The following is a 19,451-nucleotide window of genomic DNA, read 5'->3' as shown; positions in this document are numbered from 1 at the left end:
CATAGCTCTTATGTATATTGCTATGCACTCCAGAAATCTATGTATTTTTATGAATAAATATTTTCATTTATAAAAGAAGAACATGAGTCAGGAAAAGTTAATATTTTCTTACTACTACATCATCAATGCAGGAGAAGGTTACTTCTGTGTGAAGTGAAGATTAAATACAGTTGTAAAAGTATTTTCTATCTCTAAAGTTTCTATCATCTGTCACTTATTCAAACACTATTTAAGCCTCTAGCCTGTTTCTTCTTATTGCTCCAGGGTGCCTACTACATAATAGTTGGTCTGTAAATATTTGCTGAATTAACTACAACAATTTTAATATAATGAAATAACCTGAAATTATTTGTAATGGAACTTTGCTTTTGACTAATACTTCTTCTTATCAGTAAAAATACATTAAAATATGCCATGGATATCAAACATCACATCAAATACCATGTGCGAGTCCTAAGGCTCTCTGAACCACTTCCTTAAATGATGTAATATCTTTCTCCCAACAACTGGACTGTGTGTCACACTTGTATGCCTTAGAGAGATACTGGAACGCCTGAGGAAAGAAAAAGAACAACTTTCAGATTAACAAGTAGAATTCACATTTCAAACTCAGCTTCCTGGAAGTCATATGGAACTAATTCCAACCGAAAAACCAGTCTCTCTTGTTATGTAGCACAGTTTCTATGATTCTCATCAAAGAAGGGGCATAGATGCACATCCAACAGCAATGAGCAATTAAAAGAAATCAACTGGATGTGTCTGGATAGAGACACTTCCCTCCAAACAGAAAAATAAAAACGCTTGGTTTGGAAATCTATAAGAAGTATACACATTTCCCTAGCATTTGTAGCCATCAGCTTGAGAGACCAGTTTAGAGAATGAGGTGTGAACTTGGTGAAAACTACTGAATTACTGGTAGGTGTGTAAACTCACAGATGTTTAAAACACTCTCTTTCACAACCCCACCCTTGTGGATTCTTGAGGGAGAAGTCACAGATCAGAGAATTCAGAGTACCCTTAATTCTGCACATAAAGAGGGGACATAATTCAAGACAAAATGGAAGGACGGAAAGCAGGAGTGTGTGCATGCCTGCGTGTGAGTATGTGTTCTCTGGGCTGACAGGGCTTTGGTGGAAGCCAGCTGGGTGGACTGAGGGAGGAGAGAATGGCTAAGAATCCCACAGATTAGCTGTATGGTGGCGAATTCCAAACTTACACAAGAAGTACACTTGATTTGTTGTGGATGTTTTGAAAAGAGCACAAAATATTTAGTATTCCAACCTTGGAAACTCTGGAGGTGCATCTACATTCCAAGATAAGAAGCTAAAGGCATAACTTGAATCTATCTGGTGTTCTACTGCACTTGTGAGAAAGGGGCAGGGTAACCTTTGTAAAATATTTTATGTTTAGACTTTAAAAGCTCCTCTCTGATATTCTTATCTAGCCCCTTTTTCTTTCTCCTTTTCTCGGATTTAAACGCTCCTTTGTCCTTGTACCATCTACCTTAGTCTTCAGCAAGGAGCCTGCAGAAAGGGGTGTGGAGTAAATAACAAGAACCAGCTGTTCGCTGCAGCTCTGGAGGGAGAGCAGGTTAAGACAGACCCTTTTGCAGTAAACAGAGAACAATTATTTAAGAAAAATTCATGGAAAGAAAAAAGATGAATACTTACAAATCTTAACGTGTCCACAATTCAGGGTGCTTATGGTTAAGAACTCTGAATCACACCTGAAAACTTGAGCATATTCATCTTACCTTTCAAATTATCACAGTCTTCCTCCAACCATCAAAAAAGCAGATCCACTACACCTATGTTCAAACAGAAGGCAAGAGCCCCGGAGGACTGAGGCAGGACTCACCTTTTCATTTTCATCAGGCTTGTCACTCTGCCCATTTCCACACACTTGGGCATACAGCCTCCAGATTTCTCCGTCGTTCGTCACTCTTGAAGTTACTCTGCCAAACAGCTCCTGCAGCTTTCCTCTGAGGCCAGATGCAACATCTCCACTACGATCAGCCATCCCATCCATCACTGCCCTGACCAGAATTGTAAGGACCTTAAAAGATGCACAGGAGAAACTGGGAAGCTAGAAACAACCAAACAATAACTAAAAACAAAGAGCTACCCTCACCATCAACGAAGATGACAGTGAAAAACCTTGTCAGGCCTGTTTAGAATATCATCCGTCACTTTTGAAAAATAAAATACAAGACGAGCCATCCCGAACCACGGTCTGGAATCGCAGGCCGACTACCTCTCCCAGTGTCCCTTTTCAGGCTCCTTGGAGGGCTCTGCTTCCACAGGGCCCTAGGCTCTGTGCACCTTTCTTCACACTCTGAGGGCTCTCTCTGAATGATCTGCTCCACACCTGTAGCTGCAAATACACTATGACCAAGTCTACCCGATACTGTCAGCGCAGCTCCAGCCCGACTCCTCTCTGGAGCCCCAGGATTGTGCACCTCCATATCTACCAGCCATGTCCCATCAACATCTCATGCTCCATCGATCCCAGAGGGAAACCTAGATCCCAGATCCCTCTTCCTTGCAGTCTCAGAGCCAGTGAACTGAGCACCAACCTAGAGTCTCTTCTCTCCTGGCTGGGCCACATGTAATCAATTTGATTCAACATTCCTAATGAGTCCTAAATCCAGCTTCTCCTCCTTTAGGTTGGACCTCACTATTCCCACCTGGACTGCAGTGATAACACTCTAATTCTGCTAAAAGAGGTCCTGGCCCTTCCTAATTGTTGCATAATAAACGCTAGTGCATTTGCCTTAGGTATGCAGGGTACCCACAAAGTAGCTCTTGACCTTCCAACTACCCCAGGTCTGCTCACCATTTGCAATTTCGTGGCCATCTCATTTTCATTAGTCAGATGCCTTGAATGCTGATAGATGAATTAAGGTGAGCCCCACCGTGGGTTACACTGTTATGACAAGCTACATCTGTCACATCTATATTAGGCTGTGTATCTCAAGGCTTCCTGGAAGCATAGAAAGTGCATCCTCCGTCATCCACTCCTGTGACAGAAGACCAGCAAAGACACATGGATCCACCTAAAGAACCAGCTCGAGGAGACTGCCCTCAGACCTTGCTGCTACTCAGTGCAGCCCTTGGACTGACAGCATTGGCATCACCCAGGAGCTCGCTGTAAATGAGGAATCCTGGATGGAGATGCCGCTCCACCTTAACTGAGATTCTGCATTTCTAACGAGCTCCCAGGTGATGCTGGTGTTGATGGTCCACAGCTCACACTCTGAGTGGCAAGGTTCCAAGAGACAGGGTGCCACATCTTTATTCTTCCTCTGAACTTCAGGGAGAGGACCACATTTCATCACCTCGTGTCCCCAGTATCTAACATCAAGCCTGGCACACAGCTCTGATGCAAGGAGTACTTATGCCTGAAAGAAAGACTGAATGAACACACCTCTTTCAGAAAGCTTTGCTAAGAGAAATGCAACCAGTGTGACACCTTGCTCCGTCTCCCCATAGAGCATTCTGATCTAGGCATGAGACGCATCCAAGGAATCAAGGCTCCTCTGGCCCATGAACACTGTTAGGAATGTGAGCTCAGACTTACGGTCCTAATTATATACAGGGAGAAAAGTGGACAGGAGAACACTCACTTGTGCTTTTTTCTTTTTTGATGGACAAGGTAAATTATCTCTGCCTATAAATTCACATTACAATCCAACATGTAGTTTTAAATCTGAAAGTAATGAAATAGATATTACAATTCCACTCATGGTTTTAAATATGAAAGTCACAATGCAGGAGAAATGGTATGAATGTGCACTACCTGTTTCGAGTAATCATTCTGTAAACGTTTCAAGGATTAACATACTTCGAAAGAGATGGTCTATTGAAATAGTTACTAACATGGACAAATGAAGCATACTAAATTAGTAAAATTCTTTGTTTTTTTCTGGGATAGCACAGTTGGCCCAACACCCTATCCCCTCATTTTAGCCACGATGAGTAGCCAAAGGGGAAGAAAACTCTTTTGGCCTTCTTGCCAATAAAAATGGAGGCTGCAGTACTGGTGTTTGAGAGGGGGAAAGTTGGTGAAGCGGGGTGTGTGTGTGTATTTGTGGGTGCGTAGAGGGAACTGCAAAAGGGTAAGGAGGTAGATAGAGTGCCTCTGTGTTGGGGTTAGGGGGCAGATACCAAACACCTCTACCCAATTCACATGCAGATACCATAAGTAGAGAGACCCTGAATATAAGGGGAGGCAATAACAAATTTGTTTTTATACTCTCTATTTGATGTACAATGGTTAAATAGCTGGATCTGGGCCTTAGAAGAGAGTTCTATATGGAAGAATACATAATAGAAGTCATTCATGGCCACGGCAGACATTGCCTAGAGAGACTGTGTTGGGTAAGCATCAGACCAAGGATAGAGTCTTAGGGAACACAACATTTAAAAGGAGGGTAGATGAACAGAGGTCTATGCACAAAGGAAAGGTGGCAGAAAGCGACGTCATGGAAACCAGGGAAGGAGAAAGTAACAAGGAGAGTACATCTACAGAAGATCAGGACTGGAAGATTCTGCTGGATTTGGCAGGTACACGGGTTAGTGACTGTATGCAGAGCTAAAGCCAGAAAAAGGAGGGCATGAGAGATCATGATTTTAGACAAGAGGCTCACAAAGAGAATCACATGAAAACCAAGACAAGTATTAACATCATAAAAAACAAAAAGCAAAAAATACCCCCAATCATAGTATCCTGTAATACCTATTTTGAATATAATTTGCATAGACATATAATATTAATAGAAAATATTCATGTAACCAAAATTTTTAATATAAATATATTGGGAAAATAAGAAAGGGAAGCAGTGGAAATGCTAATATAAAAGAATTAAGTCCTTATTTACTATAATAGGAAGTCAACTGATAATACCTAAAATTTGGTTAATAAAAAATAGGAGGGGGGAGCGGTGGAGCAGGAAATTGCTGTATTTTGTTATAAGCCTTATATTACGACTTAACTTGTAAAAACTATATGTTATGTGTTATTTTAATAACACAAAAATTTAAAAATAGAGAAAAAGAATAAATACAAAGATTGGCAAAGAGGAAACAAAAAACGACAGCACACATGAATATTCATTTATAAACTTTAAAATTATGTCTTTGGTGTGTGTGGGCGGAGGGGGGAGGGGCAAAGACTATAAAGGGACCGTGAGGACTTTGGGATGCTGGTGATGTTCGGACTCACACTCGGGGAAGGGCGTGGGGCGGTGGGGGGGGGCCCCGGGTGGTTTACACAAGTGCGTGCCCTTCGTGAAAATTCATGTTTACTTATGACCTGTGTACTTTTCTATATTTTCACTCTATTTTAATAAAAGTTAATTAAAAAGGTATTTCCTGCAATTAAGAAAGCCCCATAAACTGAAGGGAAAAAATAAGAGTTATTAAAATACAGTAACAAATGGAGCTAATATGTAATCTTCAAAAGTGGGTTTAGAGTGATAAAATTTTTTAAAAAACTATTAATGTTATAATTTACTGGTTAATATCACCATTTCCTTCCCTCTAACTGGTGAGAAAAATCACACTCTTGTTATCCAGACTGACTACCAAAATAGTAACTTTTAACATATATTTAACCCTTCTTTAGTAAACAGATATTTTTAACTTAAAAAAAGCAAAGGGTGTTGTAGTAGGATTTCTCTGGTAAAATGAATCACCAAGGATTATGATTTTCTCCTGGGCAGTCTACAAAGTTTACCTGCATTATAGTCCTTTGCACCATCAAAGGTGAAAAAGATTTTTTTTTAACAGGTAAATGTTTTTATCTACTGTAAACTGGGTAAAAATATGATTACTGAACCCATCAGTAACTAGTTAAAACTATAAATTATTAAGTATGTAATAAGAGGCTGAAGGGTAGAGTAGTAAAGTTTAAGAATTTAGAGGTAAACGATTCTTGGGGAAACAGGATCCAAGATATGGCCACTTGGATGGGTTGCTCCTATGAAATAAGATGAGAGCAAAGAAGTTTAAGTCCAAAGTATTGGACGTGCCATCGACCTAAAACCAAGTGTTCAAGAACAGTAGATCTAGAGTGGGGAGGAAGATATACATAGTCGGTTGCTGAAGTCCACCATGAATATGGGGGAATGGCTAGGAAGTTGGTAAACAGCGGTAACGAGGACAGGTCTTCTGTCTGCAACATCACAGAACTGTTGTATCAAGGAGTCAATATACAGGTAAAGAGCTTCAAAAACTGTAAAGCAATATAAACCTATAAACTATCACAATCATCACTGACCCTCAACTTCCTTACTCTGTCAAAAGGGGACAGCACAGCCCTCATCGTCGCCCACTCATTATGTGCCCCTATACTTACTTGGATTAAAATGGAGCTAAAGAAGAACAAACTCTACCACCATGGTATCAGCCCTCAATACCTCCCACTACCCCTGCTCTGAGCACTCACCATGTGCTAAGCCTCATTCTAAGTATGTGACCAACATGATTTCATTTAGTTCTCACTGTAACCCTAGGAAGCAGGGACTTTATTATCTCCACTTTACAAAGAAATTGAAGCATGAGAGGCAAAATGAACTTCTCAAGGGCACAACGCAAGTGAATGGTGGAGCTGGGTCTTGAACACAAGTGATACTGGCCTCCTGAGTTTTGATGAGGATGAAGAGAAGACGATGATGATAGCAGGTAATATTCGTACATATACACCTTCCTATGAGCCGGGGGCTCTATGAACACAATCTTCCTAACAACCCTAGGGGGAAGATGCTCTTGCTATTTGCATTCTGCAGATGAAGAAACTGGAGCACAGAGAAGGTAAATAACTTGTCCAAGGTCACACACCTAGGGAAGGCAGAGGTGGATTTGAACCTGCAGCTCGCATCCTGGCTCTTGCTCTCAAGCATTTGCTGTATTAAATGATAAAGCACAGCTCCTTACTCCGCTGTTGTTCCTTCCTTTCTAATAATAAGTTCTTTTTATTGGAAAGATTTGCTCTTTTATGAAATATGTATGCCAATAACTTTGATCAGTTCATTATCATTTTTTTGCCAAATCTTGAATCAACCCAAACCAGACAGGTTTTTGTAGTTTTTTCTTTTTTAACTTAAAAATTTCCCCAAGACATTGGAGCTAATAAAAAATAAAAAGAGAAAATAAAATTCGCAAACACAAGCACTACTGTCATTAATTTCTAATTTCTTTACTGTATGTAAATTTTTAAATATAATACTATGTAAACTGTTTTATCTTCCTTTTTCACTTAACATTATGTCATAGAATTTTTTGATGTTTTCATATATTCTTTAGATAGATCACTTTAATAGATTCAAAGCCTCCCACTGGGTTGACAGAGCACAGTCTATTTAACAATTCCCCTGCAGTTAGATAGATAGGCTGTTTCCATGTACTGCCATTGTCCTTATCATTATAAAGAACACTTCACTGCATATTTTTGTGCCTAAAGATTTTTTTCATACTGAAGCTTCTTTAGGTTAGAATTCCAGGAACAGAACTATGGAATCAAGGGAATAAACATTTTAAGACTCTAGAGATAACCTGGATACTTTCAAAAAGGGCTAAATCAAATTAGATGTCCATCTGTAGTATATGAACATGTGTCATTTCACTGCATATTACCAGCACTGTGTGTGTGTGTGTGTGTGTGTAGGTGTTTTAATCTTTGATATTTTGTTCCACTAAAAATATACGCAGCTATTATTCTGAATTTCTCTTTTATTATTAGTGAATTTAAATCTCTTTCCAAATGTTTGTTCAGTAAGTGTATTTCCTTTTTAAGATATTTAAATTTTTTCTTAATTTGTACGGAACTCATTATTTTCCAATGTGAAAACGGTTTTATTGTTCATCTTCATATGGAGATTACATAGCCTACAAGCTGATGCACTAACACATTGCTAGCCTCTTTTTCTGAACCCCATTCTGTACACTGCTTAAAAAAAAGAGAAAGTTGATGAATCTGAGAAAGTAACAGCAAACACATGGGAAACCCTGGAGAGACAGAGACTGGCTGGGTCCTGGTTTGGTGGAGAAGAGCAGCCCACGATGGAGACGTACAAGGGACCAAGGTTCACAGATGGGCTGAGAAAAGCTGTTTAGTTGTGCTTTTTTTTTCTTCCACACACTACTCTATACACCACTTGCCATCAACGTGGAGAGACTGAAACACAGCAGTGCCAGCCCAGTGCAAGCCAGGGACCAGGCAGGTACCGCCTGGGGGCAGAGGGCCTGGCCAGCCCCCCACCTGCTGGATGACTACTCAGGAAGATGGGACTGCAAGAAAGCAGTACCTGGCAGAGATAAGAAAGGTTTCCTGAGGAGCCAGGCCACTTGGCGGTGGTGGTCGTGGTGGTGGGAGGAGGCAGTGGCAAGGTGTTTCCAAAAGGTAAGCTCCCCTTGTGGCCCAAACTCACCAGGAGGGGCACAGTTGGTCCTGGGCTTGCTTTAGACCCTCTCACCAAGTACGCATTACCAGTCAAGAAGCCAATATCCCCGGGGGAGTAGGAGCCAAGAGGGACAAAAGTAAGACATCTGAAAAGTGCAACCATAATGAAAGAAACAAACTGAACAGCCTATGTGACAAAGAATTAAAGGGACATGTGGAGGAAGACGTGATTTCATAATACATATCCTCAGGAAGACGAGCGGGAAAAACCAAGGGAATGGTGAGATCCCCCGGGTAGCAGTGTAAGTGGGGAAGAGAAATAGCGTGAGGACTGAGCCTGGAACTGCTCTCACAGGGAAGGAAAGGCGACAATGATTCTGCAAAGGAGATGAGGAAGCTGCATCTGGTAGCTTAAGAGTTGTGAAATTCTGGAAGCCTGCCGAAGAAAGCATTTGAAGAAGGAAGAGAGATCAACTGCGTTAAGTGTAACAGATAGGCTGAGAAACCTGAGGGCTGACAGCTGTCCCCTGGATGTGGCAATATAGACCCTGACAACAGCACTCTCAGTAGGCTGGCGGAGATGAGCCTAGAGGGCGTGGGTTCCAAAGAGGACAGGAAGAGGGGAAGTGGAGACTGTGCAGCAAGACGCTTCTCCCAAAGAGTCAGCCCTGAAGAGCAGCAGAGGAATGGGGTGGGGACTGGGCTGGGGGCGGGGGGAGTGCACATAAATTATTTGTGCACAGTTTGTAAAGCTTGAGAACTTTCAAAAAACAAGAGCAATGATAAATGCATTTGTAATATAATACAGCTATACAGGTAAACTTTAACCCATCGTGATTATAAGGGAAGCTCCACTTGCCTTTTTATTGGAAAACTAGTCCTAATACTCTACTCCAAAGATATTCTTTATTTCGTCTGTGGTTCTTTTCTTGGGGTTCTGGACACCCTTGGGGATCTAACTGAGAGTTTTGAACCCTCTACCCAGAATAGGTACATAGCCACATACACAAATTTTTTTCATGATATTTCAGGTAATCTCACAATCTTCTGAAGCCTAAAAATAGATCCTTCTTAGAAATTCTAAATTGTCCACCATGGCATGGGATTCCGGTCTTCTCTCTCAATACTGCATACAACTAAGTAAGTGTATCTCTTTGAAAAGCTTTATTAGTTTTCTATCAATTCCTTCCCTATTCTTATTATCCCTTCTGTCCCTTCCAGATGTTCAAATCTCTGGTATTGTTTTAGGCAAGACCTTCATGTGATCAGCTGAGGTCTCTCTGGCCTTCTCTCGGGGGCACCTCTGTGCACGTCACCTCTCCTCCTACCAAAGCTACCAATGAGGTGTGTGTTGGACACACTCCCTTACCTTTACCAGCCTCACTATTCTCAAAGCCACCGCTTTCTCCCTAAAAAGGAGCATGAAAGTTGTGGTGGGATGAATAGTGTCCCCCCCGACAATTCATGTTGAAACAGAACCTCAGAATGTGATCTCGTTTGGAAATAGGGTCTTTGTAGAAATAGTTAGGCTGAAGTCATATTAGATTAGTGTGGGCCCTGAATCCAATGACTAATATTCTTCTAAGAAAAGGAGCCGACAAACAGAGACATGAGGGAAGGAGGTGAAGTAGGTGAAGAGGGAGGCACAGGTTAGAATTATGCAGCCACAAGCCAAGGAATGCCAGGAACCAGAAGCTGAAAGAGGCAAGGAAAGATTCTTCACTGAGCCTTTAGAGGGAGCATGGCCCCGCCAACACCTTGATTTCAGACTTCTAGCCTCCATTACTGAAGAGAATCAATTTCTGTTGTTTGAAGACACCAAGCATGTAGTAATTTGGTAGAATAGCCCCAGGTAACGAATCCAGCAGTCTTATGTAGAAGGACTAAGGCAACGTGGAGAGCAGTACGACGAACGCTTCCCAGGGCACTTAACTGGCTTCTACTAACCCTCTTCCAGTTTCAGTTCAGGAAGCACTAAGTGAGGCTGTCATGTCTCAGCCTGTCCCTCCTCAGGACAGTGGCGTTCAGCCCTCTGGTCAGAAGTCATCCTTTCCTCATGTGTAGAAGTTTTCAATTCAAATCTCTCCATCTTTTCTTTAGCAGAGTGTGGCTTTTGTGTCATGATTAAAAATGTTTTCTCCACCCCCAAGCTTATAAAAATATTTACCATACTTTCTTTTAAGTGCTTTTATGGTTTTACTTTTTCAGTAATAGCGATGATACGATCACGATGCTGACGGCAGCTATACTCACAGCACTCATATGTGCCAGGCACTATTCTCTGCCCTTTACATATATTAACTTACTTACCCTTCACAACAATCTTGTGAGGTACTAATATCAGCCCTGTTTTACGAAACTGAAGAACAAAAGTGGTCAGTAATTTGCTCAGGTCATATAGCTAGTGATTGGCAGAGGTAGTAAGCAAAGGCTGTCTAACCCCAGAATCTATGCTCTTACCTACAACATGATCCTGCTTCTCAAGCCATTTCAATTTAAATATTTATCCAGGGACTTCCCTGGAGGTCCAGTGGTTAAGACTTTGTGCTTCCACTGCAGGGGGCACAGGTTCAATCCCTGGTCGGGGAACTAAAGATCCCACACGCCAGGTGGCACGGCCAAATAAATGAATAAATAAATATCTTATCCATTTGAATTTATTTTGGTTTAAGGAGTGAAGCAGAGCCTTCATTTTGGGTCCCAAATGCTTGGCCAACTATTTCAACACATATTGAATATTTTATTTTATCCCACAGATTTAAAATGCCATCCTTAACATGAACTAAATTCTCATACTTGAGTCTGTTTCTGAATCCTCTCTCCTGTCCCATTTCATTCCTGTAGCAGATGTTAACTCTTAATATAATAAGGATATTATTAGCTTTTTATCTTTTCTATTTATTACAAATATTTCATCACATATTTTTTCCATGAAGTCATAAAAATTCCTTCACGTTTTTTTTTCTTGCTTCAAAGTTCAGGAAATATGGTAAATACCCACTTGTACTGCTAATTTTTCTAGGAGATGAAAAAATATTTAGCATATATTTAGCCCATTTGGAATTCATTTTGTGTATCATAAAATAATCTAAGTATATTTTTTGAGCCTGGATGTTTAGAGGGATTTCATTTTAATCAGTATAAACAGCCCTGCAGCCCCTCACTTCCTAACTAAACCAATGCCACACCACCAACTTCATGTAATGACGTCTAAATCTCTAACCCACATCTCTAATCACTTCAGTGATAGAGCACTTTTGTTTCATTCTCTTTCCTCAGCCTATTTCTCACTTCCATCATGGTCCATGGACTGCATCAAGCAGAGTGTGACTGTGGGGGACCACCACTAGCCCCTGAAGAGAGCTGACGTTTTCTCACATGGAGGAGCAGCGATTCTAATCTCCACAAAGAGAAAAGTATAACTATCCTCTTCCCCAACACTAACCTTGAGGTCCTTGGCCAAGTCTCCCCAAAATCTTGGCTGAAAGCACAAGGCGTTGGCCCTTTGAATCCTGGAGGTCTTCAAAGCAGGAAGGAATAGGATTGCCTCAGGTCCAGTTACAAACACTTCCAGGAGGGCCGGAGGCCAGGAATGAGGCCATTTCCCGCCTCCCTGGCTTAGCCAAGTCCCCCCTCCACTTGGAGCTCTCTAAAGAACCTGCTCTGTTTCCTGGTCTGATAACCCTGACCCTTGGCTTCCCCACACTTCAGTTATCAGAGAGACGTAGGCAGTTTAACATTGTCTTTTTCACTCCTTCACCAAAAAAAGAAAAAATTTCTTCACGTGTGGAAAAGGCATGCACAGGTTTTAGGTTAAATAGGTCAGACTTCAAGTCCTGGCTTGACTGCTCGTTAGCTGTGAAAGATCAACTTTATTAGTTCATCTTGCTGAGCCTCAGATACTTCAGCAGTAAAATGGGGATAGTATCTACTTCACAGAGACAGAATTTGTATGTAATATATCCATTCCCTCTGCTCTTCTCTCTCAGGTAAGCCCAGCCACCACTTGCTCCAGGACTTCAATCTGGTTGGCAACCTGCCCCACTGCCCATCAACACCACCTCCCTCCTTCCCCAAATAGAAATCCACACAAAGAACAACATAGGAAAGAATACATATTGTATGACATTCAAGAGAAAGCAAAACTGAACTGTGATGACAGAAATCAGATAGTAGTTGCGTGGGTGAGTGGAAAGGGTGGTGGTTCAGTTGACTGGACAGGGGTATAATAGAACTTTCTCTGGTGATGAAAATGTTCCATATCTTTTTTGGGAAGTAGTTACATAAGAATACTTAATGGTCAAAACACATCAAACTTACACTTAAGATCTGTGCATTTTATTATATGTAAATTATACCCCAATTTGAAGAAAAAAAAACTTTGTTAGATATAGTTCAAATGTACATTAATATGATGGGGAAATGTGCTTTTTAATATAAATCTTCCCATAGACTTCAAGGCTTGGTTCACACAAAAAACAGACATGCCTAAATGTGATTCCTATCTCTGGTTCCTACTAGATATATGACTGGTCAAGTTATATAACCTCTCTGGGTCTCATATTCATACATTGTAAAATGAGGACTACTTAGTACCCACCTCAAATACTGTATGCCCTATAAAAGATAATCCATGTTAAGTGCCAAGAACATAGTAAGCACTGGATATATGTTAATCCCCTTTCCTTCCTCTTCCATTTATAAACAGCAAATGGGGTGCAATAATGCAATACTTAAATTTTTCCCAAAATGACTGAAAGTTATCTAAGAAGAAGGAAGAAGAGGAGGAAGGGGAGGAGGAGGGGGGATGGGGGAAGAGCAGAAAAAGATAAAAAGAAAAGGAAAAAGAAAAAAAATGAACACATCAACATTAGAAATTATCCCAAGGAAAGAAGCATGAATGTACACAAGGATTTGTCTACAAGGATATTCATGGCACTATTAACAATAGTAGAAAACTGGAAAATCAAACAGGGACTAATTACACAGAAACATGAAAATTAGTTTTATGATAGATTAATAAAAGTGTGTACAATCCAGACATGAATATAAATATCTATTATAGAACAGTGTTCTTGAGTTATACTAATCTATGCATTAGTCAAAATTAGGACATAGGGACAAAAGGCAGTAAATGATAAAGGTAGTATATCCACCCATTCTCCTATTACAAATAGTGAGAAAAACAATTTATAGTTAATTTATCATGTGTCTGTATTAAAATGAATATGAATTTACATACACACAATAAAAAAATTAAAATGGCAGTAATCACATCTATAAAGAAGTAGAAAAAGAATAGATAAAAAGAGAATTTTAAAGCAAACTGAAATAGAATGAGGTCAGGTAGTGTGAAACATAAGAATATCAGAGTTTTTTTGAAAGACACCTGTTACCAAACTTGCAGAGTCAAATTCAGTAAAATTATTTTAGCCAAGATAAAAATATTCCAGACAATCTATCAACTGTCTCAGTTCACACTGACCAGCAGTGAGAAAACATGATGGCAGACACAAATATGCCACGAAGCTAAATATGACTGAGACCACACCAGCCATCAAGACCTTCCTTCAGTGATGATTTAACCACTCTGGAGTGATTCTACCCACACCTGCCAGAGAGCAAACACCTCCATCAGTATTCTGTGACACTTCTGGAGAAAGCTATTAACAGGGCCTAGTATAAACTGACTAACTCACTGTGGCTATTTCTCCATCTGAATACCCGAAAGTTCTCTATCATAAGGTGCTAAAGATGATCATTTGACCCCAGCAAGTCACTGGTTATCTAGTTCTTACGTTCTGAGTAATATTTCCCCAAATCCAAATATAAAAATTAAGCTAACAGCCATACCATCTGACATCTTTATAGCACCTTATGTTTTTCTAGGTGCTCTGTTTATAAGCAGTATTTTGTCTAACAGGAATGATTCTTGGTGTTCCTGTGTGTGGCAGGGGTGCTGAGGGAAGAAGTCTTAAGAATACAGATGCCACCCTTGATTGTTTCTAAAAATACTGAACTTTTATAAAAACTAATTTCAAACTCATCAAAATATTAGTGCTCAGATGAAATACTATTGTATGAAAGGAGGTTTGGTTCATATTCTGAATTTGAGGAACAAAAGAATTACAGGAAAAAAGAAATCAACATATTAGCTGGCCATGAATTTAAACTAAATCCTAATAATTTTCTCTAGGTAGGAAACGACTCAATTTTCACTTAAGTTAAAAATGATATAAGTTAAATACTCTGCTAAAACAGGTAGAGGATTAGAAAATTTTCAATGGGAATTAGAACACAGTTTTGCTATGGGTGAAAATTCTTATGATTAGATTTGCCGGAAGGAGTTTAAAACTGTGAATATGATCACTAAAATATGTTTGGAAACTCTATTTAAGATAAAAATTAAATGAAAGCATCTTAATTTATGCTGGGAGAAGTTTTGGGGTTTTTCTTAAAACTTTTTTTCCTTTTCTCAAAATACATCTCTATGCATTCAGAACAAGCTTTGTGAAAGGAAAAAAAAAAAGAATTTATTTCAAGTGTAAAATGGAATATACTACCAATGCAAATTATTTACATTCTCCCTGAGATTTTAGAACAGGCTTCACAAGGCTTTCTTAGTAAAGAAAGGTCTTTTAAAAAATTACAGTTGAGATAAACAAGAGACAAGCACTTTGCAATCTCTGCACCATCCTCAGTGGTTCAGCAACACACCGAGATCTGTTCAGAGCCTCATCAGTGCCCTTTGCCAAGGCACTAAGTGCGGAAGAGAAAGAGCCATCACAATGGTGAACAGGACAAGTACTAGATGGCCAGAGGACTGTGCAAACAGATTGGCTAGGGTTCCTAGCCTCTCTAGGATGTAAAACTCTGCTATGCTTCCGTGCACGTTTTAAGTGATCTTCACTCTATAAAATTCAAGTCCCTTCTTTCTATAATGGATGGTTAATGTACAACAGTTAAAAAGGGGGAAAAAAAAAACAAGGAAAAGAAAAGTAATTGAAGGGGTCAACAATGCTCCTGTAAGTAGGCATATGGTTCTACTTGAAGCCACAGATCTTTAAGTGAACTGCCCAGAACCTGAGCTTTAAAGCAATTTAGTGAATTATATAGCTGGATTTGCAAGAACATGCAAACAGGTTGAGGGCTGGGGCTACGAAACCAGAAACCAGAAAGGTAAATTTTGGAACAGCTGGAGTACATCTATAATAAGCCATAAGAGTAGTGAGGTATTATCATATATTACATGTTATTTGTTTTTTCATAATTCCAAATTCATCACTTTAAATAATATATATGTTGATTATTGCAAATAAAGTATTAAATTTTCAAGCCCCTGGACTTTGTAACCTATAAGCTCCTATACACCCTATCTTTAAACATTCTCTTCACCCACAATAAAACCCACAAGGTCTTATATATTTAATACTATTGGATGTCAAACATAGGGGCTTCAAGTCTCCCATAGTTTCTGAAAGGATATAGTATTTTTTGTACTGTTAAGAATCAACCAGTCCTGACTTCATCCCAGATGAAGACCATCTCATTAAACAGTGCAAAGAAAATGTTAGTCTTCATTTCTATATTGTTCAAACAATCTGAAAGTATGCAGTAAATGACTGTTCAACGAGTGGATAAATGAGTATGGGAGTTAATCCAGCTACTGCACTGAGATAATCAAAGTTATAAATAACACAAGCATCACTCTATTAAGTTTCTGCAAGCTGACTATACATATGTAAACCACATATCAGATTTTCATAACTGAGTCACAGTAATATTCAGTCTATGATTACACAAACATATTTGACATTGGAATGCCAGAATTAATATGTAACTAAGAATATTCAACTATACAAAAAAACCCTCTTTTATATATTACTTGTATTTAACAAAATTTTCCTATGTAGAGTCAAGGAAACAATTTACATTATGTAATGAAGTATTAATACCAAACACAAGCTGAAATAACAAAATATGAATATCCTACCTGAGTATCTTTGTATTTGTCTCTTAAGTCCAAGAGCCGATGATAAGCATTAATGGCTTCTGAAAATTCCCCAATGTCAGTGCTAGTGAGAATATAGTTTTCCCAGATCTGCCAATGTTCATAGTTGCACTTGAGGGCTTCTTGTAAAGTTCTAAAAGCTTTCACTCTATTGAAGGTCAAGTTAAAAAAACAAAAACAAAAAAAAACAATAATGAATAACCATAGCTAAATAAACTATAGCTAAATGTATAAAATACTAATGTGGACTTTCTGTCAGTCCTTAATCATTCATGTTAATAAACAGTATTAGAGGTTCAAACAACCCGAAACCACCTCAAATTTCCCTAACAGGAAATGGCAAACAAAAACAAGTAGAAATGAAACAAGAATAGGGAGACATATATAAAAACCAAGTAGAAATTTTGAAATTGCAAGAGACATTAAAACAAACAAACCAGGCTTCCCTAGTGGTGCAGTGGTTGAGAGTCTGCCTGCTGATGCAGAGGACACAGGTTCGTGCCCCGGTCCGGGAAGATCCCACATGCCGCGGAGCGGCTAGGCCCACGAGCCACGGCCACTGAGCCTGCGCGTCTGGAGCCTGTGCTCCACAATGGGAGAGGCCACAACAGTGAGAGGCCCGCGTACCCCGCAACAAAACAAAACAAACAAACCAAAAAACCTCAACATGTGACAAAAACTAGATTATACACAGTCAAAAAGAGTACTGATGAATTGAAAGATAACAGTGAGGAATTCAGATTAAAAAATAAAAGAGTAATAAAGAGACAGAGGAAAGAATGAGAGGTAAGATTTAAGCATATATTCGATAGACATTCCAGAGTAAATAAATGCAGAAAATGGCAAGACACTACATTTGACAAGATAATAGCTGAGCATTTTCTAGAACTGAACAAAGATCTAAATTCTATGATCAAAAGTATATTTTGTGTACTGAGCATTATATTGGGTTGGCCAATAAATAAAGGTAAAACAACACCTAGACACTTTGTGTGAAACTGCAGAACATGAAGATAATCCTAAAACCTATAAAAGAATGACAGTTAGAGGACAGCAGATATTTCATTAGCAGCAGAAGATGGTAGAAGGCAATAAAATACTTTAAAGTGCAAAGTAAAAATAACTGTCAGCCTAAAATTTTATAATCAACTAAACTTACCACTCAAGAATAAATGCAAAATAAAAAATTTTACATGTACAAAGACTAAGGAAGTTTACCACCTACTGACCCTAACTTAAAAGAACTATTAAAGCATCTCCTCTTGCAAAAATAAAAGGGACTTCAAAGAGAAGAAAAGGGATACAAGAAATGATCAATGGTGAGAAGAGAAAATGAAGTATGTCAGTAAATGTAAATAATTATTGAGACCAAAAACAATTATGAGTTGTGTTTAAAAAAAAAGTAAAACTACAAGTATATAGACCATATTCTCTGCAATTAAATAAGAAATCAACAGTAAAGAGACAGTTAAAAAAAATATATGCCTGCAAACTTAAAAATGCACTCCTAAAAAAAAGGAACCTACAGTGGGGGGAGGGTGTGGAGAGATTTATATTAGAAAGTACAAAATATTTAAAATTTAATGAAAGCATTATATACCACCATCTGCAAGATATATGTAAAGCAGTATTTAGAGAGAAATTTATATTTTTATATGTATTGATTATAATTATGAAAGATGGGAAATAAATGAGCTAAAACATCCAACTTAATTTTGTAAAAGAACACCAAATAATTCTAAGAAAGAAGAAAAGAAATTCTAAGAAAGAAGAAAATATGAAATAAAATATAAAGAATATAAATGATCAACAAAACCAAAAGCTGGCTTTTTGAAAAAGACTAATGAAACAGACAAATGTCTAACTAAATTCCATTTAGCATTTAGAAAAATGGTATATATAAAATTAGTAATTTTTAAAAAACTCATAAGAGAACATTATGAACTAATTATGCAAAATGAGCTAAAAAACAGAAAGCCAAATAAATCAATAAAAATTAAAACCAGGCTAGGTGGTTTTACAGATAAGCTTTATCAAACCATCACAGAATCCTTGCCTTATCCCAGCTACTTCAAAATATAGAAAAACACTGTTAAAAACTTGATATTGACAAGGAAATCAACAGAACTTCATGTCACCTATTCTAAAAGTTAAACATCTCAGCTCTCAAAAGGATTCTTAATACTTTACTGGCTCCCTTATAGATCATAAATGCTTTACTGGACAACTATAGTAACCTCTTTCAAAGGTATGCTATCAAATCTCCCTCTCCAAGAGCCACTTTGAATTTGCTAACTTAAGACTACAAGGTCCACCTCCCTTTCCCTGCTGAGCCTCACAGGGTTTCATCAAGACCCCTCCTCTTTGCTGACTTCAAGGCAAATTTTAGAGAGGATGGTGGGGGGTCTTCTGGCTGACTCAGGCCCTTGTTCTGAGAGTCACCCCCTAGAGCACTTAAAAAGAAGTGTAAATTCTTTTTAGTAACCTTCCCTGCTAGTCACTGAACACACAAATCATTTACTCATTCTCTAATATACCTATAGTACTAATCAAAATTTCTTTACAATTAAGTCCTTTTAGTCTTTTCATAACCACAATTCACCACAGTTTAGTTTCTTATACCCTATATTAAACAATTTACCATAAGTTGTCATGGCACTGATTCATTTATCCCTTGACCCACCCTCCTTTACAGTTAAAAATGTAAGTGCCCTTGCTCTAATACTTCTTCAAATTCAGCCATAAATTGTTTCTATGTGATTCTTTTTTCTTTCTCTACTCTACTCCCTATGCCCACCTCATATGTGATAGCAACTGCCTTCAAAGGCAGTGGACTGAGATTCTGCAGGTCTCCCATCTACATAGGGTGGGGGTGAAGTTGTCCTACTGGAAAAGAACTCAACAAGCAGCAGTCCACACCAGGAGGATTATCCTTTTTGTATGTCCTCCTATCCTCCAATCACAATTTTTTGGCTTCAAAATTTTTGCAATGAAATCCTTTTTTTGGAAGTATGACTTCTTTCTAAGGAGCTTCAATTCC

The 19,451-nt window shown here is 38.7% G+C and overlaps 1 protein-coding gene across 1 annotated transcript in view; it reads right to left on the bottom strand.

The window, feature by feature from the left end:
• The window catches only part of TTC27 (tetratricopeptide repeat domain 27), a 186,848-nt gene that overhangs the window by 9,484 nt on the left and 157,913 nt on the right, over nt 1-19,451 (bottom strand). Inside the window, exons 16-18 of the mRNA XM_082852062.1 lie at nt 16,394-16,559; nt 1,858-2,055; nt 442-553 (exon numbers count right to left, since the gene is read on the bottom strand). Coding sequence (XP_082708188.1) covers nt 442-553; nt 1,858-2,055; nt 16,394-16,559 — 476 coding nt within the window. The remainder of the gene's footprint in view (nt 1-441; nt 554-1,857; nt 2,056-16,393; nt 16,560-19,451) is intronic.

The sequence above is a fragment of the Leucopleurus acutus genome (genome assembly GCF_964270905.1).
Source record: "Leucopleurus acutus genome assembly, chromosome: 12".
Lineage (NCBI taxonomy): Eukaryota > Metazoa > Chordata > Mammalia > Artiodactyla > Delphinidae > Leucopleurus > Leucopleurus acutus.
The sequence above is the reverse complement of the archived record's forward strand: the minus strand, read 5'-3'. Positions and strand labels throughout refer to the sequence as shown.